A 25,501-nucleotide genomic window follows, 5' to 3' on the forward strand; every position below is an offset into this window, starting at 1 on the left:
AGGATCTCAAAACCTTCCTATTCCAGCAGGCATTCCCCGAATAAATATCCTGTGGGCCTCCCTCCTCTTTCGTGGCCAAGAGGCTGGGCTATGGGGCTTTTTACTGCTGTCTTGTTTTAACTGTGTTTTAATTGTGTATGATTGTTTTAACCTGTTGTGAGCCGCCCTGATCGTAGGAAGGGCGGCATATAAATAAAATTTTATTATTATTATTATTATGAGCAGTATTCACTAATAAGAGACCGTTCTGTCCAACTGAAAACCAGTCTACACTGATTACACAATCATTTCTACTGAAATTACTGATTTAAGCATTGAAAGGTCCAGAGTTGAAAAACTAGTGTTACGTTGTCAATTAAAAAAAAAAAGAATGACAGACTTGTTTGGGAAATGAAAGGCATAATATATTGGTAAGCTACAAGGGTGCTGGGCAGAAGAGCCCAGAACTTGAAACCTAAGTGCTAGAGTCTACTAAACACAAAGGGTGCTCTAAAATGATGCGTAAATATTCAGAACCCATTTGTGGGCTGCACATTTGAAAGACATTTCTCCAAACTGGGTGGGAGTTTGCACTGCTGAAATGCACCTCTCACATCTTGCTATGATGGCCAGAACTGCTTCTGTAATTTAACTAATTATCTCACTGCTGACATATTCCCAGCCCCATCTGCAGACTGCTTCCAGGTCACTTACTTCTGCTGTCCCTCCATCCCTTTTTTCCTACAACTGAAGCAAATGATAGTAAGCCTATCTGGAGTGGAGCCATGTATAGCAACTGCCGCCACTACCATATATAGTACAAAGATGAAACTTTAAAAACAAAAACTAAATGTTTGGGAAATAATATCTTCTTGAAACACAGAATTTACCCCATTTTGAACCTGAATTCACTCCCCTTGAGCTGTGTCCATTTGGTAAGCTGTACTCAATAAAAATGGTAGCCAGTATGATCAGAAACCTTTGCCCAGTAGGCATTGTGCGTACAATGTGTCTGATTTGAAAATATGCTTGCTGTGATAAAAAAAAATGTACTGTCTTTGTTATCTGCATAAGATACTATGAAGAACAAATTACAGAAATTATTTTCTGATTTTGCCTTCTCACTTATGGAAGCCTTCATTTCATTTAGAAATGATTTCTAGAAATCATTCTACGCTATATACTCCACTATAGATATAGTACTGTGTGGTTGTCTCTGCCTCTTATGACACAACACTTGTTGCTTTCCTCAGACATTTTTAGTTAATGCATATGCTGTATCTTTTATTCTGAAATGCTTTCTTTTACACTAAAATCACATATATTTAAGGAAGATAATGAGTTTTATCCAAATCACACTAAGAAATCTTTGGCCGGAACAAGTTATCCTATTCTAACATGAACAAGAGAGTCAGTGTGGTGTAATGGTCTGAACGTTGGGCTAAGGGTCGGAATCTCTGCTCAGCCATGAAAATCTACTTGGTGAGCTTGGACAAGTCACATGCTCTCAGCCTCAGTGGATGTTAAAGGCAAACTGCCTCTGAACATATGTTGCCAAGAAAACAACCTTAGGGGTTTCATAAGTCAGAGACAACTTAAAAGTATACAGTGACAACAACAGCAATAACTAGATGAACAGCTCACACTCATCTGATTACACCACCAGGTCACACACAATTCACTCATTCATCTTCTCCAGAAACAGTGACCTAACTCATTGCTAAAACCAGGTTGTGTTACCAGTTTAAAAACTATTAAAATGGTGGCAATGTCATAAGTTTCAATTAGATTCAGTGAGATAATGTCAGTTAGATTTGTGGAATTCTGTTCCCAGAATTTAAAAGGGCTAATTGTTTTTTTATTAGAAACCAAAGAACTAAACCAAGGCTACTTACCTTGTCAATACAGCAAATTTCAAATTTCTCTTCTGAGGGTTTGTTATATTATTATTATTATTATTATTATTATTATTATTATTATTATTATTATTATTATCCTTTATTTATGAAGCGCTGTAAATTTACACAGTGCTGTACATACAATCTTTTTAATTAGACGGTTCCCTGCCCTTGGGCTTACAATCTAAAACATGGAGTTCTGAACACAGAAGCCACCATGTTATGGATCTCTGCGTCCCCCTCCACTCCTGCTGAGCTGGATGGGACCCCTTGAGACCACCCTTTTTATCTAAATAAACCTTGCTGATGCCACCACCAGATAAATTAGCTTCTCCGCCCTTAGCAACATATCAGGACTTTGCTGGGGAATTCCACAGATGTTTTCCTTTGCCAGCTTAGGAAAGAACTAGGCAAGCAAAAGGCACATGAAAAGGAGTGCAAGAGGCAGAGTACTGTAAAAAAAAAAAACCACCTTATTCTAAACAATGAGTTCTAGAGCAAAAAGCATATTACTAAATTCTCTCAGCCTCAGGGGAAGGCAATGGCAAATCTCCTTTAAACAAATCTTGCGAAGATAACTCCATGATAAATTCACCTTAGGGTTATTGTAAGTCAGACATGACTTGGAGGCACACAACAACAACAACAACAGCAACAACAACAATGTGACTTCAGGTTGCCTTTTGCTTTACAGTGACCCCATGAATCTTATATGAAAATCTTAGGGAAGAAATACTCAGAGGTCATTTGCCATTGCTTTCTTTTGCCTATATATTTATATTCAGCAGCTTTCACTGATAATTTGAATAATGAATGTGGAATCATTCCCATCTTTCCTATTTTTTCCTATAATGGCTCTAGCTTGTGTTAGGTAATTATGCTGCAACAGAATAAGAGTTTTCAGATTCAAAATGTAAGAAATGCACCTTCTTATTCTCATGGCATATCTTTAATGGTGTGTGTGTGTGTGCGTGTGTGCTGGCCACAGAATTTCTGATAAATATTTTACTTTATTTTACAATATTTTCCTTTGCAGGAAAGGTCATTTGGTGACCCTCTTTCTCTTTTATTGCACTTGGGAAACAAGGAAGCAATTTAATCCTCAGCAATCCTCTTGTACTGACAGCTTTGTTTTCAAAGTTCTCCACTCTAATGGCTCTCTTTAGACCACACTTCTTGTTCAGTGACTCCCCAGGTGACTGTCAATTGTCAGGATGCATTTAGGCTCATATATTCAATGTTCTCCTTTGACACTAGCCTTAGGGATCTGGCATGCACAGAAAGTATGGTGCTGTGAAGCTGCTGGAATTGTGAAGAGAATAATACACTTTACAATTCTCTCAAAAGCATGGAAATGCAAGTAAGCTGCTTAAAAAGTCCACCAACTGATAAGCAATTTACTATTGTCTCCTATGTTCTTAGCCCTTCTAAGTGATTTTCCTAAACTACAAAGCCATGCATACTTCCTATTTCTACTGAAACCAGTTGTATCTGATTCTGAAGAAACTTATTAGGATCTGGATGTAAGACTTGTATATACATACAGAAAACCACATACACAGTGCTTAGCACTACAAAGGAGTATAGAAAGGTAAGTATTGCTATATCTATAAAATGTACCACCTATTAGGCTAGAAAGAATTTCATATTGCCTTAGCTTTCAACAGCTTCTAGCTGGTGAATTTATGTTCTCCCTGCTATTTATTACCTATAGGGTGTGCACAGGTCTTTGAATAAGAATCAGTAATTTCTTGGAGTTTCTTTAATAGAATCTCAAAAGTATTCACAAAGCAAAGTTGGTAATTGGATTTGCCTGTAATTTGGGAGTTGCACTGATTAGTAAATAGGTATGTAGTTGTTAGATAACTCACTGGAGATAACTATTTGTTTCTATTTAATTCCTTTTTTGAAAAGTGAAAGTAAAGTCAAGTTATCCTCAGGGCTTCTGTGAATCACATTCTCAATTTTTTGTACCTATGCAGAGCCCCTCAGAAATGTGTAGCGCTCAAGTGGTGTTCAGTGAAGGACTGAGGATCCTCTCCTTTTTGTGTCCCACAGTGACAGCAACTCAAGTTCTCTAGATACGGTTTTATAAGGCTTTATCACTTTTTCCTGTTTCTTCCTAATCTTCCACTTTGTTGGTAATGTTAATATTCTTATTTTGTTTTTCTCTTCATATGAGCCCATTTATTTATCGATCTGTCCATCCCATCATACCTTTAGGCTCATGGTACGAGTAATCTTCTCCTGACCCTTGGTCTCCAGACCCTTCATTTAAAAGTGTGTTGAATATTGTAATAAAATTCTCCAATGAGATAGCCACCTCTGTTGTCTCTTTTGTTTAGGGGAGCACCACTTCATGGAATAATGCAAACATTAACAGCATTTTATGAAGTGAGGACTTTGGAACTGTTTGTGTAGAATGGTGCTCTCTGGTGTGAAGGGGTCTACTTTCTGAAGGGATCTGGCTTCTGTCATTCACTGAAGAAACAAAGTTTCTGTCAATATCTTTCACTGTATTTCTCTGACACTACGATGATTTTATCCACCATTACTTTGACATTGGCACAGACCAGGCTTCAGCCACAGCTGTTCCCTTGACACTAAAACAGAGATTAGACCCTAAGTAAAGAAGGTCTAAATCTCCACATTGCACAAAGAGGAGGAGGAGGAGGAGGAGGAGGAGGAGGAGGAGGAAAGACATGGACAGGGAAGCTGAATCCAGATTGGCCCAACCACACTCTTCAGGCAAACTCCCACTACCACCTCAGCACTGACTTCATGCCCAACTGCCAAACCAGTGCAACAGTGAACAGTATTGACTATGCCTGACATCAGACTGATACATTAGTGATTCAAGATTCCAGCTCAGACATTGTCCTCACCAGTTCTGATTTTTCAGTATCTGCAACATATACTTGAATTGCTCTCTGATGGTGTATGATTTGTTGCTTTCTTTTCAGATGACAAGCTACTGACTTCTTCATTCCACTGGTTTGGTTGCAGCTCTTTCTCAATGGTTAGGTTTAATCAAACCCGTAGAGGACAGCAGTTTGTGTGATTTGACTGAAGATAGTTCAAAATATCAGATACAGGTAAGCCAGAGTGACATAGTGGTTCGAGTACTGGACTATGACTCTGGACACCATGGTTTGATTTCCCACTCAGACATTAAACCTACTAGGTGACCTTGGGCAAGTCACATGCTCTTAACCTCAGGAAATAGCAAACTTCATTTGAACAAATCTTGCAAAGAAAACCCCATGATAGGTTCACCTTAGGGTTGTCATTAGTAGGAAATGACTTGATAACAACAAACCTGTTCTTACACTATAGTTGCAATTTAAAAGTGGTATAACTACAACTTTTAAGTTGCCCTTTTATGTTTATGTTTTATGTTTATGTTTTATGTTTATTTTTACAAATTAGGGGTTGGGATGTACTCATGATTTTTAAAAAAATACTTCCTTTCTACATGCAATGTGAATTGTTGCTGTAACAGGAAAGTGTGGGCTAAATCATTTATTAGTCCTACATGGAATAAACCAATTGATATGAGTGGGATTTGAATTAGTTGTGATTAACAAGTTTGGTTTTTTTGGAATAGGTCTATTCTAGATGGAAGTAACATTATAGCCTTTTGGCTGAAGAGCAGATATAAGTAAATAAATAAATCAATTAGATTTATCTCTATAGTGTCAAATAACAATCTTTGTGTGTCCCCCATTTACACACCTATCCATTTTTGAACTGACAATCTTAGCAATTAGTAGAGCATCACCATCACCATCAGCACTATAGAAAACATTTACTTCTGAGAAAAAAATGAGGGGCTTTGAACTACAACTATAACCAAATACTTTTACAAGTAACATTCCACATTATGGATTTGTCTACTATTATCCCCACATATTTCCCTCCTGCTGTCTGTCACCAATGCAATTGCCATTCTTAATTTCATGCACATAAATCCACATATAAATGGGCTTAAAATTGCTACTATATGTAAACTGACACGGTAGCATCATTTATAGGAAGTGACAACAGCAGGGACCACACAAGTCCAGAGGGAACGGATGCCTCCAGTTTATTCACTTATTGTTCACCCCTTGATGCAGCCTCTTTACTGAATAATCTGTTTCATGTTGATTCCTGTCCTTTCCACTCAGATCAAAAAATTTTGTCCCCTTTTAAAAGAAAATCTCAAATTCTTATTATTCTGAATATGATAAAGCATTCAACTTTGAGCTCTTTGCCATTCTTTCTATTCTTAACTTCCTTTTGTTTAAGTAAATCTATTTTCTATCCTGCTTGTATGTAAATTGTACCAACTACCAAATGCTTTCCCACATATTCCTCACTGCAACCATTATGACAGGAGAAAAGCAGGGATTAAAATCAGAGCTAGAAACTATTCAAGACCAGCAAATATAATGTCAGTGTTTTAATGAAACTGACAGGACCATGGAACGTAAGAAACTTGAGTTTCTTCTTTTGTAACCTTTTATCCTTTTCCGTCTATACAGAAATCACAAACAATGGAAAACATTATCTAGGTTATACTTACCTGGAGCATTTTAATCAAAATTGACCCTCGTTTTGTTATAATTATTTATACTATGTTTTACTAATCCCTTAGTACCAATTTAAAATGATGGCTTAGAAGCTCCTTATAAACATGGTAAGCCTCTTGTTTCAGTAAGAACAAAAAAAAAAAGGCATTTGCATTTCTTAAACTATGCTTTGGCACAAGTTTGAAAATAACTTGGCTTGTCTCAAAGAAACAGCCTCCTATCAATGTCAAGAATAATCCTCAAGAGCAAAAACAATGGACACCAGATTGAGGGAAGTCAGTAATCAGTGAGCAAAGTTTTGCAATTCTCACTTTTTACCTAACTTTAATTATATTACAATATAATCCATGGCATAAGTTTGTTATGTACTAGTTTGGACGTAGAACCACATATCCAGCTAGGAAATCCAAGTGCAGACAAAGCTGAATTTATTTTTCTACAATACATATTATTTTGGTATAAATCTGGGAAAATCTCAACTGTATGAGCCACAATTTTATGAGATATCAGTACAGGTTTACCCAGTGTTTAGTTAATAATTCATCGAACTGCAACTGTGAAAGTGATACACAGTATTAGAAAATGCTTCAGATAACTTTTTATTAATTATTTTTGTTAATTATAAACTTTCATTTAATGCTTTCATTTAATTAAAACAAAACATGAAGAGGTCAAACAGAAAGCACGGTAGGAATATGGACATTACCACTCCCTTTCTGAACCACTCAGATCTGGATCAGCTGAAATACATGCACCAGAATCAAATGCTCCCATGATTTGGCACAACTAATTCTAACATGATCCGGTCAATAATAAACACAGTAAAAAAAAATGCTGGGCCTCTTCCTGAGCTAGCACCAGTCATTCAAAAACCAAAGCCCTTTGAACACTGCACAATTCCCCAATCAACTTTAAAACAGCCATATCCAAGAACAGTACCCAATTACACATATACAGCTCATAGCCCACCACCCTCCCTGGAGTACCTGAACACATGAAGTAAGGCATGGGACTATTCCTGCTGTTTTTAGAGCTGACATCCTTGCTCTCACATACTAGTATATAGTCCACCTTTTTGCTATTAAAAGGAGAGGGCATTCCGGCATTACACACACACTCAACTATCTGTCACCTACTTTCTTCTGGACCACACCTGCTCCAACAACTATCACAATTTTATTCCACTGTTCTGTTTAAACTGCATTGGTCTTGGCCTTTAATGGAAACTACCATTCAGTAACTGACAACATTTTGTAAGTTTAACTTAACTGTCAGTATAAAATATAATTTTTCAAGCATGTTGCACCTTAGACCAGTCGCCCATTCTCCAAACATAGCATTTAGAATAGTCTTCACAGTCTTCTGCTTCTCTGGGCCTTGTAGACAAAACACATTTCTTCCGAGGATTGGTACACCTCACAGTCCGGTGTCGTACACCTTTTCCACATTTTACAGAACACTGTTGAGAAATACTAGAAATGAAACAAGGTATGTACACACTACCTATATTGATGTTTCCTACAGGCAATACTAATTTTTATCATCTTGAAAGCACAATGAAATGGACAAAGTACACATATACAGGGTTTACCAAATAATATTCAATGTAGCAACTCTGCCAAACAAAGTTTACAATGCCTGGATCAAAGAAACCTGCATTGTGAGGTCTGAAAAACGCTTCTGGAAACAGGAAGTCCTATCTAATCAGAGGCTGGTTTACTTAAAGTCAGACCTTTCTGATCTCTCCTATAAATGACACAGTCCATGTAACTGCAAGAGGATACATTTTTATTTTGTTTTGTATAAATTGTTTTTTATATACAGTGAGCCCGCGCCATACGCAGGCTCATTATAGGTGGCTTTCAGCATACGTTAAAACTGCCCGACAGTAAAAACAATGGTGTGTTAGCCCGCAGTGCGCACATACAGCTGTGTGGTGAGCCCAAGCCTCATTCTATCCAATGGGGCTTGAGCACACACGCTTTTTGCTTTACACGGGGGGGGGGGGGGGGGTCCAGAATGGATCCCCATGTAAAGCAAGAGAGGACTGTACGTACACTGGAAACCTGGAATCCACTGGAAGAAAAATTCTAAATGAAATATGAAAAGAAATAAATGGCATGCCAAACAATGCATATACTGCACCTCTGACCACACTCCAGCCTCCCACACTGTCATGCAGTCCTGGCCTTCACAGCGCTGTGCTGACGTGGGTTTGGGGACAACACAGTCTCTCTCCCGGGCTCTGATCAAGGTTCCATTTCTTAGTTGCTGAGTGCAAGCTACTTGTCTATTCTGGGTTCCCTTCCCGCATGTCCTTGAACATGGTGTCCATTCTGTCATCATCCATCTACATAAAAACCAGGGGAGAAAAAACCTAATCAAGGGCTGGCATCTTGTTGATGCTTTACACATGTGTAAGCTCCTTTTATACATGTGGATGTACCTTTTCAACTGACATGTTATCTCTGCACTTAGTTGAAGGTTATGAAAGCAGTGTTTCATATGGAGTGCCATTGTACATCATAATGCAGTGCATATAGCATATCAAATAGTGTGCACCAATTGCATCGTCATACATTGTGCATTCATGTGCAATGCACATTTGGTTGTTCAGTATCACAATTCTGTAACATGGTGGAGCACAGCAACTGATTAATACTTCGATGAGTGTAACATTACACTATTTCTCTAAAGTTTCTTCCCAGTCAGTTAATTCAATATTAACTCCTCAAAATAATTTCTAGTCTAGTTTGATTTTAAAATAAATTTTAACCCTTTGCAGAGATGGCAGTCTTCTTTACTACAGTACCTCCTGAATGTTACCAAAGCAGAGCCTCTATGACCTCAGTCTAGCACTAGAAATTTGACTTGATGATCTAATATTAACAGAATTGATTGGAACTGCTGGTTAGTTTTCACTTGTGACAATTTGCTTCTAAAAGCAAAATTTCCACATACATGAATATAAGACCTCTGACAGTGGCTCGAAACATGTAAAATAATATCTATGACTGCTGTTGATATATATAGCAAAATGTAATGATAACAACACTAAGAAATTACTTATCAGCATTCATATTATTTTTCTATTTTAATGACTATATTATTTTTTAAATAAAAGACATCATTATTTTTATTCCATAGCATTAAACAACAAACAAATTATTTATGTCAATTCTATAAATGACAGTAGCAAATAACAGAGAGAACTGATGACCAATTAAAGACTCACAGGCCACAATTACCCACATCCTATATCCTCACATAATCTTCTGGGTTGTGGTGCCTAGTACTTCCTCCCAATGCCAAAGGACAGGACATGCCAGAGACTTCTGTGTTATTTCAAAAGCCTCTGTGGCATCCTGTCATTTCATTTGGTGAGTCCACCAGATCAGAAATTGCCACTTCATATCTGTCTGAATCTCCATTATTTGACTTATATCACCTTGTCTGGCATGGCTGTTCATTGCACTTTCGAATTTGTGGTTCAGGTTTTGTTAAATATTTGCATTTCTTGTTGTCCACAAAACTGATATTCTTATTCATAATCTTTGTGCAAGACACTGTTGTCTTTCTTTCTCCTGGTAAGACACAAAACAAAGATTTATCGAAATAAAGGAAACTTATGATTCTTAGGCAACTGTTTTCATTAAAATAATGGCCAGGAGCCAAAGAACTACTTCATGCATGGTTAGCTCTTCTTCCTTTGAACAGCAGACCCTCTTGTGATATCACAAACTTCCTTTGAAAGTTGCTCCAGTTTCAAGAGTGATTTGCCATGGAACATAGGGGGCTGTCTTTAGAGAAACACAAACCCCCTTGGCACAGGGAACTAGCTCTGTAATTCTTTGACTCCAGTCACTGCCTTCAATGTTTTTTGAACTGACAGAAGAAAATAAAGATCTAACTGAAAAATTAGACTCCAGCACATAAATTTACCCTCCCCCAAAAATATTTAAAAGAAACACGTATTCTAAAATAAGCTCAGAAATGGACTTCACTGTTTCTCTCCAAATAGAATTTCAAAACAAGGAATCAATTTAGAATGAAATAAACTCAACATAAACACCGTTACTCTCTCATATTACTTAGTGATGTATAATAAATTCTGCAAAAGTTGTCTTTTGTTTTTCCCCCTAGAAACTGCTAAAAAGTGAGTTTTTAAAAAACAATCATCTCTTTAAGACTAGCTTTGTTAAAACATTTGAAGCACAGTTTGGGATAAAAATGCATGATTTCTAAACTCTTTGGAAAAAGCATCAACCATTACATTAATTACCACAGAGAAAAATGCTAATTTGTCAAGGCAATCAAAACCATTACCTATACAACCATGTAAAAGCAGCTATTCTGGAATAAATGTGTTATACTGTTGTTGACTTAGGAAAAGAAGGCATACTTCTGCAATACCATGCTAAATGGGGCTCTGGAAATATAAGATACAAAATGTTTGGGAAACCTACTGAAAATGATAATGTGCTAAAATGATCTTAAGCAGCTGTACCGCAAAAGATCAGATTAATCACAATTGTATGACAACTAAAGAAGAGCACTGTTTTATATATGCACATGGATCACTGCAAAAGGAAAAGGGAAGGCAGTATGTTTAAGATTCATTATCTTGTGTGTCCCCAAACAGAAAAGAGATAACACATTATACCTAAATAGACAAATTATAGAAGAACAAGGACAAGTTGAAATGCTTTCCTCCATTTTGTCAATCTATTTGCAGGGAGTGAGGGTTAGTGGTCAACAGTTGTGGGAGAATTTCAATGTTGGGGGCAAACTTCCACTGGGAACTTTCTGCTCCTCTCAGAAAATGAAAACCGCAGATGTCTCTAGACAATGCAGCTTCAGGGCTCTTCTAGGAGAAAATGGCATCCACTGAGAAGAGCTCCAGTGCGGTTGCAACTGTTATAAAGAGAACAGTGACCACATACATATGCATGTGAGGGTACACACAACTGACCTTACTTAAGTTGGATAAATTCACAATGCTATGGTATCCCAGAACAATGCCTCTAATATATCAGAACCAAAGGACTCAGGTATGGGCTGTATGTAAAATAAAGCACTATATTCATAAAACCCCACACATATTTAAGGGATATTGAATCTCAGCTAAAAGTTTTGGTTGAGAGATATTTATTTATTTATTTTATATGCCACTTTTCTCCCTGAGTGGGACCCAAGGTGATTTACAGCAGGAAACAAAACAAAATCCACAATGCAGTCTTTAAAAACAATGAAAACAGTCCCAACTGAAACAATATAAAATCATTTAAAACATATAAAAATATAAAATTAAAACTTCCTAATAAAAAAGCCTCCCTGGAGTGGTTATACAGTATATTAAAAGCCTGCTGAAACAAAACAAAGTTTTGTTTTGTTTTCTGCTGGTGAAAGCAAAACAGCCCAGCCTAGCCTTTCACAGGAAGGAGTTCCGGAGGGTGTGAGCAGACACTGAGAAGGCTGTCTCTTGTGTCTTCACCAAGCGAACCTGGGATGGTGACAGGACCAAGAGAAAGCCTTCCCCTTTCAGATAGTATGGGCCAGATCTGTATAGCACTTTATAGGTCATGACCAGAACTTTAAATTGTACCTGGAAAGGAAGTGGTAGTCAGTGACATTGTTTCAACAAGGGATTCGTATGCTCTCTTTAATCACTTATCTTTCGACAAATCAAATTTCTTCTTTAATAAGACCTGTATTGTCACTGCCAGACAATGCATCTGCCTGTATTGCCTAGCAGTGAAAAAATACAAAGTGAATTAACTAACTGAATAAAATGTTTAAGGTAATAAAATGTTTTCTATGACAACGGTATTGGCACTACAGTGACATTAACTACAGCAACAGTAGATGTGCAGAAGCAACAACAACAAACATTCAAATATTAAAGCAAGAAATAATTTATGTATGCCTCAGATTGTAAAGCACTATTACCTCCTCCACATACAGCATCACAGTCTTCCCAACCTGAGTGTGTCCACATAAAAAGTGGTTCAGATACTTTTGAGCTCTGATTCTCAGGGATGGGGTCCAAGGGAATAGTGTATTCATAGTGTAGCCCATAATTTTGATCTTGAAAAAGGAGGACCTGTAATATATAAAGAAATAAAAGCTAGGGATCACGATGCATGGACACAAACAAGGAAAAATATGGCGGGAGGGCAGTATAGCTTTGCAACAGAGCACATACTTGATATGCATAACATCTCAGTTTCAATCAGAGTCAAAAGGATTTCTGGGAGCAGATCTAAAATGACTAATGTCCCCAAGAGCCACTCTCAGCAACAGTAAAAAGTATTAGGTCAGAAAGACCTACGGTCTTAATCACAGTAAGGTCACTTCATCTGTTCACATCGGCACAAGAGAAAAATACTTGTGCTGCTCACCATTTGATCCAAGGTGGAGAGAAGCTATTCCACCTTCAACAAAAAATATTTAAAAGATGTATTCAGTACCTCATATATAAAAACAAAGGGCTAATACTTCTGTGTATATGTATATGTAACACAGCTAGTACTACATATAGACAAAAGTTCAATATTTGAGAAGGGCTACTATTATACATCATTCTATATAAACCATAGTCAGCTTCTTGTTTATTGTAACAACATCTGAAAGGAGAAAGAAATTCATTGATATTTCTTTAATTAATTTTCAGGAAAAGTGAGAAACCATTTGTAATGTATGGGCACTCCAAAAGCACTTAGCCATTCCATAGCAATGTAGAGCTTTAGTCATGTGGCTACATCCTGGTATAATCATTTAATTGTAAGAATACATCTTAGGTATATTGTAGTTTTTCAACAATTTAAACATCCAATGATCTACAGTTTTAGAAATGTATTTTAGAAATACATTTGAATTATACACTAAATTTAATTCATGACTGAAGTCTTGCTACACTCCAATCTAAACTGTGGGTCAGCACTTGGTATTTCACAGGAAGGTTCCTACTAATTAATTACCTTTTCCAAATTTCATTTTTTTCCAGCTGTTTTGTACTCTGCTACTATGCTGTTATTTGCACAGATGTATCATCTCTCTGCGTGGAGTTATATTAATTTAAATGTAAGAAAATGAAGGAAGAAGCTTTTGAAAGGGGTTTTCTCCAAAGATGTTCTGTAATTTCACATTAACATGATAGTATTGAGACCTTTTCATTCTTTCAAGCTAGAATTTAAGCTTATCTGGAGTTGCGAAGGAAACATTTCATAAACTACTATATGTGAAGATAGATCAATATGCTGTTTCATCAGTATATTTATTATACTTCATAGTATAAAATAGTTTCAAATTATTATCCATGTTACCATACCAGTAAATGTAAAGGTGATGTGGTTGGACCTTTAGCAGAAATTTTCTCCCACAGACCTCTCCTCACATAATGGACAGTGGTACCAGCAATGTTGAATGTTCCAGAATGTTCTATCTTCCAGTCACTATTAATAGACTGTTTGCTGGCATCTCGAAGAGCTGCAGATAGATAGATAGATAGATAGATAGATAGATAGATAGATAGGAGAAAAGAAAAGAACTGGATCCAATAATAATAATAATAATAATAATAATAATAATAATAATAATAATAATACAGTTGTCCCTCCATATTCACTAGGATTAGGGGAATAAGACCCCCGTGAATATGGAAAAATCGCAAATAACAAAAACACTGTTTTTCCCTGAGAGGACACTTCTCTAGGAATCTCTAGGTCCTCAAGTGGAACTCTGTGGTCCATGTCCAACATACACTGACCATAGAATGGCGCTGGAGTAGCTACAAATGGTCTTTCAGTGCAACTTTTAGTTAAAGTTGACCACAGAGTTGCACTGGAGGACCTAGACAGTCCTAGAGAGAACATATTAATGAAATCCGCGAATAATCAAATCTGCAAATATCAAAGCCGCAAATATGGAGGGATGACTGTAATTTTTATTTATATTTTCCGCCTCTCCCTGAGGATCAAGGCAGGATTCCAGCAATAAAGAGCTGGGAGGAGCTGTATTCGGGTGGCAGATTCAGCAGCAAAAAAAACTTCTGATAATATCAGGATACTACCTGAATTCAGCTTTAAACAGGATAGAGGTAAATCAATTTAACAACCAATGCGATAAGCCTCCAGGATTCTATTGCATTAAGCCATCCCAGTTAAAGCAGTGTCAAACTGCATTATTTCCATAGTGCAGATGCAGCCAATGTATGAATATACAATATAGACAGTACAATGGATTTATTGCTTGTTTTACATAAAATTTCCTGAGCATACACTCTCCTTTTCTTTAGGTCTCCACTCCATTTACCCTTCAGTTAGAAGCCTGATTCCCAGGTCATTTCCTGTTTTGCAGCTTTTGTTCAACTAGTCTGCTCCCAAGAACAATGCCCCATTTTTTCCTTTGATTTCAGCCGGCCAGACAAAGTTACCCCTGTTCTGAGGACCTTGTTAAGTATTATTCCCAGCAAATTTACAGTTTTACAAACCGTCTGGCAATTCCCAAGTAGTGGGAATGTTTGTGAATTCTGGTGTTAGACAATTCATTGCCAAGACTTTGATATAGTACAGATGAGACAAAGTGATTATTAGACAAAACCAGGCTTTTAACAGCCATGATAATCTGTTCAGAACTCTACAAAGTGAAAAGGACAGGTAAAGGAGATCATTATTATGGGACTGGGAACCGTCACTTTCTGGCTGTCAGCTTCCCACAGTCACTTTGATGGTTATGGCTGAAAACAAAACCCTTTCATATTTATTTATTTATTTACATCTGAAGAGTTTGAGATGTCTTATAATAAATCAATTTAAAACAATAAACAATAAAAATAAAATATTAAAACAGATTAAATGTATTATGGAGTTGTAGTGTGTGTGTAATGTGCTGTGCTGTATTTTTCAAATGTTCAATCTTTAATGAAACTATGTTGTAAATGTAGTTTAAGTGTTTTTAACAGTTGTAATAATACTGATATCTAATTTGGAATCAATGTTTTAGCTTTTTTTGTTTTTTAAACTATTGTAAGCTGCCATGGACCCCATTTTTTTGGGGGGGGACAGGATATAAGTTTAACAATAAATAAATATCAATTAAAAACCAGACAATTTAAAAACCTGTTTAAACCATTTTAAGTAATGTAACCATAGGGCATGCATACCCTGGATAAAATCGAGTTACACCATAAGACTTTAATAAAAAGCCAAGTTTTTACTTGACACCAAAATGATCCCAACATTGGTGTCAATTGGGCCTCCAGGGGAGGGAATTCCACAACTGGGGTATCATAGTACAGAAGGTCCTCTCATATAGAGTGGAGACATATGTCCTCACACAGTATTTCCCCTACTGGTGAGATACAGAGGGCCCTTCCAGAAGATCTCAATACTTTGGCAGGCATATACAGACATATATGCTCCCTCAAGTAGTGAGGTCCCAAGCCCTTTAGGTTTTAAATGTTGTCACCACCAGCATGAATTCAGGCCAGAAGCATATTGGCAACCAGTGCAATTTCTTCAGAACTGTTGTTATACGATTTCGGTATGGCACTGCAATGAGCAGTCTACATGTTGCATTTTATGCCAGCTACAATTTCTGGGTCATCTTCAAGGGCAGCCTCATACAGAGTGCATTGCACTAAATTGTGGAATTACCAGTGCATGGATGACTGTGACTAAGTTAGCCATGCACAGGAAAGGATGTAGCACACTGAGTTATGAAGTCTATCTGGGCATCCAGTGACTAGGATAGTTCTAGTACTCCAAGACTATGCACATGCTCCTTCGGAGGAGTGCAACCCAGTCCAGGGCAGGTAACCTACCCAATTCCCCAATCCAACAGCCTCTATCTCATTAGGATTCAGCTTCAGTTTATTGGCCCTCATCCTCATCTCAGCACTGCTCCAGGACCGCCACAGCCCCAGCTGACTCAGATGATAAGGAGAAATAGAGCTACAAATCATCCGGATATTGATGGCATCCAACTCTTAGATGAAAGTTGGTTTCTACTAAAATAGCTCTTAAGCTTCTAAGTATCAATCATTTCAGCTCTCTTCAATTACCAATCCTGGGAGCTAATAACCCAAGTTTCCAACCATCAGTCTAAACCTCTAATAAACACATTTTAACACCGTCTGAAGAAACTGCAGCATCTGACTGCTTACTAAAATTGTTCAGAATATATTTGGCCATCTGCAGTTAAATTGGCTTGATGTATAAGCCTGCAAATGTATGATTTACCTTTGCTTCAAATGTGTTTTGCATATACATATATTTCTCAACATTCCTAACTATGTTCTCCTCCCAAATAGACATTACTTTGAGCTTTCAGGCCTGAAATATTTTTTTCCAGATGACTCTCCTCAACTAGGCCTAATCAAACCTCACAAGCATTTAATGAGGTCAGATTAGATATACTACAAGGAACTGATATGATGTGATTTTTCATGTACTCTTCAGGATTTTTCATATTTTTTTCATTTGTCTTGTGATTTTAGAATACCTCAGGCCCTTAATCAGGTATATGAAATCATATAGTCTTAAAGCCATCTTCTGGACAGGGTTGTCCTAAACATTCTTTCTAACTAAAATTCCATGCTTGGCATCCGTGATGTGAAAGTGCTTCAACTGCTCAGTCCTTGCCCAAATTTCTTCATAAAGTTGTATGTTAATATGAGTCATTCCTGGCAATCAACTGCTGTCCTATCCATATTTGTACTGTTTTGTTATGTTTCTATGGGAAACAATGGCAACAGCACCATCAGCTGGCAGCAATACAACTACTTTATCCAACAATCACGCATGCTATTAAGGCACAGTACAATGAACAGTGCAAAATGCTCTATAACAACCTTGCAGCATCCAATAATGTTACAGTTCTGACAGCTGTATTTTGCTGTTGCAATATCTCAGCACTTTAAATATTCTGTTTAACAGTTGAATATAAATGCATGGTTCTCCACACAATGTGCAAGCATACAAAAGCATACTTGATTTGCTGTCACAGTATTTTCTATTGCCTTTAGTTGTCAAAGTGAGACCCAGGCAAAACAATTTCCAGCAATCAAGTTACCAGCTGAGGTTCTGAACTTTAAAGAGTTAAAGCTAGCACATCAGATAATTCTAAGAAAGGTTTCTCTTGGCTATAGCTTAAATATGCAGACACATAAGCAAAACTATGCCTAGTAGTACCCAAAGTGGTAAGTCTGATTTTTCAGGGAACATGCTATGCATATTAAGGAAGATCAAAGAAGAAAATAAAAAGGCAGGCTTAATGCTGAACATAAAACAAAAATAATGACCACAAGGACCTTCACAAGTTCAATCTATACAATAAAGAAATAGAAATCGTAAAAGAATTCCCATACCTGGGATCAAACATTGATAGAAATGGGGACTGCAATCAGGAAATCAGAAGAAGATTAAGAATGGGGAGGGTGGCTATGAAAGAACTAGAAAAGATTCTAAAATGCAGAGCTATACAACTGAGCACAAAAGTTAGAATCATACAAGCCATCGTATCCCCTATTACCATGTATGATTGTGAGAGCTGGACAATTAAGAAAGATGATAGGGAGAAAATCAATTCATTTGAGATGTGGTGCTGGAGAAGAGTAGTGAGAATCCCATGGACAACCAAAAGGACAAACAAATGAGTCCTAGAGCAGATCAAGCTGGAAAGCTCCCTGGAAGCCAAGATGACAAAACTGAGGCTGTCATACTTCGAACACATCACGAGAAGGAAGGATTCATTGGAAAGTCAATAAATGCTGGGAAAGTGGAGGAAGTAGGAAGGCAACATGCTAGATGGACAGACTATTAAGGAGGTCACGAGTTTTATGGAGTTGCAGGAATTAAGCAAAGCAGTGGAGGACGGAGGCTCTTGGAGATGTCTCATCCATAGGGTCACCATCAGTCAAGATCGATTCGAGGACAGTTAACAACAATAACAATGCTATGCCACCTTCGATAACATGCTATGCCACCACTTCTGCATACACCCTAAAAATCAACAAGTCTCTTATTCTGTTTCAACTTGTACAGCCGGCCCTTCTTATACATGGATTTTTTTATACACAGATTCAAGCACCCATGGTTTGAAAATGTTCAAAAAGAGTATAAATTTCAAATATCAAATCTTGATTTTCCATTTTTTATAAGGGACACCATTTTGCTATGTCATTATATCTAATGGGACTTGAGCATCCACGGATTTTGTTATCCACGGAGGATCTTGGAACCAAACCCCAGCATATAACAAGGGTCCACTGTATCTTTTCAGCTATATCTAGTTTATTCCTCTTGGACTGGAGAAAAATAAATAAATTCTTTGCCACTTTATGCCAACACTGCAGACTCGAACAGCTTTTCAAGACAGAATTTCACATGATTTACAAAAATATGAACATTTCTTTATATCAGCCATACACACAAAGAGCTTTGAGTGCTTAACTCTTAAAATTCTGAGTTTCAATCCTGTTCGTAGTACTGATTTGGTTTCTTACATGAGTCATGAGGTTTCTCGCATTTTTATAGCTTTATTTACCCACAGACAGTCAAAATTAAAACCTATGTCCCCATGACAATATTTGTCATATGAAAGGATGCAAGCATTTTTTAAAAAATAACATTTTTTATTTTTATTTATTAAAATAAATCTCTCCTGCCCTATATACAAAAAGATTTCAGGGCAGTGTACAAGTAAAATCAATGCAAACAATGTAAAGCAAATAAAAATAATTTGAATAGAATAAAAAAAATATAAAATACAAGTTTATAAAATGCAAGTTTAAAATGTAAAGTCGAAGGCTTTTATGGCCGGCATCCATAGTTTTTTGTGCGTTTTTTGGGCTATGTGGCCATGTTGTAGCAGAGTTTCTTTCTGACGTTTCGCCAGCGTCTGTGGCTGGCATCTTCAGAGAAGTTTAAAAATATATTTAAAATATTAAAAAATACTTTTAAAATCATGTGCATTAGCATTTTGAGATAAATCAATGTGACCAAAAAACTTTAATAAATATTTGCATCAGTAGTTATTTTAAGAGTGACCTGTTAGTAACATGGTGCTAACACATTCATTTTTACAAGTATTTTTCTACACTTATATTTTAGATATAAGAAGTAAATGTTACTGCAACACAAAAAGTAACAATACTACAGGCTGTAACTATTGGTGTAATACATCTGTAAACAACAGTGTGTGTGTGTGTGTGTGTGTGTGTGTGTGTGTGTCTGTGTCTGTGTCTGTGTTTATACTCTGCATGTATATTGTTTTTGGTTGTAGTTGAGTGATTTTTTTCCCCAGACTGTGCTGGAAGTTGGCCTTCCCCAAATATAATTACTGGCTAATAGTAACATAATTTCACAAAAATGACACCATTATGTTCTCAGTTACCTCAAAGGTAATATGCTACAATATCGGTACCGGAAATGTTTAACTTCCTAGGAGTGTTTTTTTCTTTACCATCTAGATGGCAGGCATATACAACATGGTCCTTTCCACTGAATTTGGCAGGTGGAGAGAATGTTTGTTCTTTTTTGGAGCATTTACAAAAATATGGAAATTTCTGCATTTTCAAAACTGGAAAAAAAATCCAATGTTTACAGACATTCAAGTGGAAGGGAAAGCAGAATTGACAAATTTCTTCGAAGCCAAGACAATAATGAGGTAACTAAAGCATGTGGCATTGTGATCATGTGAAGAACTGTGTTTTCTAGTGTCTTATTTAAAGCCCCCCCCCTTTTTTTTTACTATTTATATCTCACTTTATATCCAAGGTTTTCTAGATGTTTGAAAACCAACCAAATTCCAGAGCACAAGCCTCAATTTACACTCATGGTCCAAAATCCAATTGAGTTCTGGAAAAACAGAAGGATCTTGTGGTGATATTACACTGGATCACCCAGCACGTACCCTATGAAGAACTGCCCTGTTTTATTTTGTTTTCTAATGCTTGGCTCTATTCAGCCTTTACACCATGGGGCAGGGAGGGGGCTTGTGAAAATACCTCTCTGAAAGGCATAAGAGATGTATCAAACCACTTCCTCCATAGTGCCTTGGCTCCAGTGATTGAACAGAACCAGGCATTAAAGAACCAGGTGGCTCTCAACAGAGACGGCCCCTGCCAGGATGCATGTGCCAGATGGCTACCTCCTACTCTGGCAGCAGCTTGTAAGTACAGTGAATGGCTGGAGCAATCTGCTGCCATACACCATCACTGCTGCTACTCATGGACAGAGGTGTTGCGAGACTTCCCTGCACAAGTTACCTGACTATCAAATCATTTGCAAAATGATCCGTTAAGCAATTTGACAGCATAGGGATCCAGACCCTAGCTAACATACCCATTTGGAATTCAAACTCAGAAGCAAATCTAGGAGTACAGCCAATTAGCCCATCTAGTATACGTTGGAGATTACCGCACTGCGTTCTGAGAACATTCCGTGTCGTAACGTGATGAGAACATTCCTGGAACGGATATTACCGCATTAGCAAACTAGAACGTGATCAGAACATGATGAGAACGCATTTTACCGCACAGCAATTCCTTTTTCTTGAAACCGTTCCCAGAACATATTCCACCGAGGTCCATTCAAGCCGAGAGAAATCCATTCTCTCATTCCTCCGTCTCCTGATTGGCTGAAAGAATGACAGGCAGGCAGGCGAGCGACTGCAGTGAGGGAAGGTGTGTGTGTGAGAGAGAGGGGGGGGAAAGAAGGAGGGAGGGAAGGGAGGGAGGGAAGGAGGAGGAGCTCCATGCAAGTCTCATCAAGCCGAAGGAAAGCAAGTTGCCGGGGAGGGACTGGGCCAAGGGCAGAGCCCCGGCAGCCATAGCAGCTCTTTAAACCGGTTAGAAAAGAAGAGTCCTCTGCTGTCATCCCAATTCCCCTTTTGGGCAGCTTGACACCCTTATGCCTCCTGTGTGTGCACGCATGTAATGTGTGCCTTCATAGAATCATAGAATCATAGAGTTGGAAGAGACCACAAGGGCCATCCAGTCCAACCCCCTGCCATGCAGGAAATCACAATCAAAGCATCCCCAACAGATGGCCATCCAGCCTCCGTTTGAAGACCTCCAAGGAAGGAGACTCCACTACACTCCGGGGGAATTTGTTCCACTGTCGAACAGCCTTTACTGTCCTAATGTTGAGGTGGAATCTCTTTTCCTGTAGCTTGTCTCCATTGCTCTGGGTCCTAGTCTCTGGAGCAGCAGAAAACAAGCTTGCTCCCTCCTCAATATGACATCCCTTCAAATATTTAAACAGGGCTATCATATCACCTCTTAATCTTCTCTTCTCCAGGCTAAACATCCCCAGTTCCCTAAGTCGTTCCTCGTAGGGCATGGTTTCCAGACTTTTCACCATTTTAGTCGCCCTCCTTTGGACACGCTCCAGTTTCTCAATGTCCATTTTGAATTGTGGTGCCCAGAACTGGACACAATATTCCAGGTGGGGCCTGTGAGCTTTCCTCCCCGCTTTAATTCTTGTCTGGCTCTTTGCAATGGAATTCTGGGAGTTGTTTGCTTGCTTTTGTGTGGTGCTCCAAACAGAGGAGCTTTTGTGGGTTCCTTCCTGGAAGGAAGAAGGAGAAGGACCTGGGCATCCCTGCCATCCCTGCCTCCTGCAGGCTGCCAGCACAGGAGCCCCGCTGGACATGACACCAGAGCCCCCCCCCCACAGAAGCAGCCAGACCCTCTCCCTCTTGCTCTCTGCCCTGGCCTCCTGTTTCCCTCTCTCTTTCTCTTTCGCTCCTTTCCTCTTCTCTCCCTTGTCCCAACTTTCCTCCCTTCCCTCCCTCCTTCTTTCCCCCCTCACACACACACACACACAAACACACACCTTCCCTCACTGCAATCGCTCGCCTGCCTGCCTCCCTGCCTGTCATTCTTTCAGCCAATCAGGAGATGGAGGAATGAGAGAACGGATTTGAGAACGGATAAGAATACTGCACAGACCTCTGTTGGAACGTTCTCATCACGTTACAGCTCACTGGGAACACATTCAATCCGTACCCTCCTGGAACACATGTAGAACACATTTAGAATGTTCTCAGAACCCGATTGGAACACAGACGTGCTGTATTCTTAAATGTGTTTCGTTCTCATCACGTTCTGAGAACGTTCTCAGAACGCAGTGCAGTAATCTCCTCTATCCCAATGGTTCCTAGAGATTATTGAATCGTAACTCTCAGAAGTGCTAGCCAGCATGACAAGCAATCAAGGCTTCTGGGAGTTGTACTCCAACAACATCTAGGGACCCAGACATTGGCATGACAAACAGGGCTTCTGGAAGTTGCAGTTCAACAACATCTAGGGATCCACATTTAGGTACCACAGTGATTGGAGAGGAAATGTGCTAAGAGCTATCTGATGATACATCTGGCCACTTTCACCTGATCTCTGTTAAATCGGTGTCCTCCTTTTAATAATAGATTTAATGCTAAATTAACAAAGCATAATATGCCTCCCAGTTTTTATACTTTCATACTGAGCATGTATATATTTCCTTGGAAGTAAGCCCCACCAATTTCAAGGAGACTTACACCCAAGTTAAGCATCCAAAGGTTGGGAGACTTTATGACTAAAAAGGACTAACTGCCTTGTATCACCTTTCAGATTTCTGTCTACTACTTTGGCAAGCCTAGATCCTTCTAAATATTTCCACAAGGCATAAGCAAATATCAATTGAGCATGACAAGCCTTCAAACTCATAATTTTGGATATTTTCCAAAATGTGCTTTCAGTTGCTGTCAGTTGTGCCTATTTTGTCAGTGCTCAGAACTAAACTGGGAGCTTAGACTTTGCCTGCCAGTTTTTCCCCTCCAATATTTAGTTGATCCTGTAACAGATTATAAGAGACAGCAAACCCCATAGAGATTCCCTTGTTTCCATGTTTTACAAAACAATTTGAAACCCTCATAAAAAGATCCTATAAGACTACATATAGTTGTATGACTTTTGAATCAATTACTACAAAATTTTCAAAATAACTGCTAATAAATTGCAAAGAATGGGCTGAAGCAAGCTGGCCAAAAGGAGCGGCTACAGGCTGCCCTGGCCCGGGACAACAGCAACCTGTTTGCAAAGTGGGCAGCCACCATGGCCCCAAACAGTCAGCTGGCAGGAGCTGATTTAATTCGCTCCTTTTGCTGGTGGCTTCAGGTCCCAGTGCCTCTGGGGGAAGATATAATAGATTGTGTAATTGTTAATGGTTTGTTGTCCAGGTATTATCATTTTATTATTATTTGGGATTAAAATCTTGAGTTAAGTCTTGGGGGGGGGGTCTGCAGCAACAAAATATATTTAAAGGGAGTCCCTGCTAAATAAAAGGTTTAAGAATCACTGTACTGAAGGATTGTGTGACATTATCGAATCATTTATCTCCACTATCTCTTCAGTCACTTGTGAGACTACCAAGATTTTGTTTTGCTGTTCATTTTAATCTGTTCTTGATATAATATTTTATTGTTACTAGTATAGTTTCCATTGTTACTTTTAAAAGATAAGCCATTTTGGTAATAAAAATCAATACTTGTTTAAAATCAGTAATTGTTTAAAACCTTATTTTTTATGCTAAGATCACTGCATTGAGTACAAATGCCCCAGTTAACTCTGAATAGGTTAGTGTTAATTAACATCAGTGCTGAGGAGGGAGTGCCAGACTCTTTCCATGCTTGCTAGTCTGTCTGTCTGTCTGTCTGTCTGTCTGTCTGTCTGTCTGTCTGTCTGTCCGTCCGTCCGTCCGTCCGTCCGTCCGTCCGTCCGTCCGTCCTTCCTTCCTTCCTTCCTTCCTTCCTTCCTTCCTTCCTTGGAGCCCTGGTGGTGCAGAGGTTAAATGTCTGTACTGCAGCCACTCACTCACAAGCCACAAGGTTGTGAGTTCAATACCAGCCAGGGGCTCCAGGTCAACTCAGCCTGGCATCCTTCTGCAGGTCACTAAAGTGAGTACCCAGCTTGTTGGGGGCAATTAGCTTACACTTTGTAAACTGTTTAGTACATTGGTAAGCAGTATAGAAATATACTTGTTACTTGCTGTCCTTTCCTTCCCCATCTCAGTCTCTTTCTCTCCTGATCAAGAAGGAGAAAAAGAGGAGTTGAAGCGTTAAGTGTGAGGAGGGGAGAGAGAGAGAGAGAGAGAGAGAGAGAGAGAGAGAGAGAAGGGCAAAGTCTATCTGGATGTCAGCTCTATTGTTTGCTCAGTCCACCTTCCTGCTATGGAATGGCCACATTACAGGCAACACTCAGGCCCAGCCACCCAGAGCCTGTTATGTGGTCTCTCTGTTGGGGGGGGTGAGGTGGTCTGAGCAGCTTCGAAGCCTTCACAGATCCCCTGTGAGGACACTGTGGTCTCCTGGTGGTCCCTTGGCAAAAAGTTAAGAACCACTTCTTTAAGACACTGCAACTGAGAGAGCACTGGTGAGATTTATGCCTCAGACTGCATGTTAGATTTGTCAATGAGCAAAGCCCAATTTTCCTTATACATATCAGATACATGACATCTGGCTTTCTTCTGCTTATTTTTAATATTCAGATTCAGCCAAATCACTTTAGACTATGTGACCCAATTGGATCAATCTGATCCAATCCAGAGTTGGTTCAAATCTGAATTAGCCCTGTTTAGTTCTGAAGTTGGGATTTGGCTGAGAAAGTCAGCAAGGACCAATCTCTCAGATCTGTTCTTTGAACTCGGTAAGAGAAAGCCAAGTTGAAGCAAATTAAATATGGATTTTAACATCACACACTATCTTTTTAAAACAGTAGTTGTTGAGGATCTCAACAATATTGGGGCTACAGCAGGCAAAAAGTTTAGTAAGGAGAGCCTTTGGGAGGGGGGGTTCTTGAGTAATTTTCATGTTATTTGTTCTGATTAATCTAAATCTGTCTTGACTGGAGTTATTTATTATCAACAGGATTTGTATACAACCCATTTTGGTGTTTATAAATCTAGTTATGAGTGTTGTCTAAGCACTGTAGTATTTTTCTAACACCAGCCGTGGAAGCCCAAATGGCAAATGTGAGTTCCTTAACACTTCCTTGCTTTTCAAGCCCAC

The 25,501-nt window shown here is 38.5% G+C and overlaps 1 protein-coding gene across 3 annotated transcripts in view; it reads right to left on the reverse strand.

Moving 5' to 3' along the window:
• ADAMTS19 (ADAM metallopeptidase with thrombospondin type 1 motif 19) overlaps nucleotides 1–25,501 on the reverse strand; it is a 157,964-nt gene that overhangs the window by 16,148 nt on the left and 116,315 nt on the right. For all 3 annotated transcript variants that reach the window (XM_042453892.1, XM_042453891.1, XM_042453893.1), the window contains 5 exons: nucleotides 13,782–13,939; nucleotides 12,401–12,554; nucleotides 9,900–10,035; nucleotides 8,597–8,801; nucleotides 7,758–7,910 (listed from right to left, as the gene is read on the reverse strand). In XM_042453892.1, coding sequence (XP_042309826.1) covers nucleotides 7,758–7,910; nucleotides 8,597–8,801; nucleotides 9,900–10,035; nucleotides 12,401–12,554; nucleotides 13,782–13,939 — 806 coding nt within the window. The remainder of the gene's footprint in view (nucleotides 1–7,757; nucleotides 7,911–8,596; nucleotides 8,802–9,899; nucleotides 10,036–12,400; nucleotides 12,555–13,781; nucleotides 13,940–25,501) is intronic.

Source organism: Sceloporus undulatus, chromosome 2 (genome assembly GCF_019175285.1).
Source record: "Sceloporus undulatus isolate JIND9_A2432 ecotype Alabama chromosome 2, SceUnd_v1.1, whole genome shotgun sequence".
NCBI lineage: Eukaryota > Metazoa > Chordata > Lepidosauria > Squamata > Phrynosomatidae > Sceloporus > Sceloporus undulatus.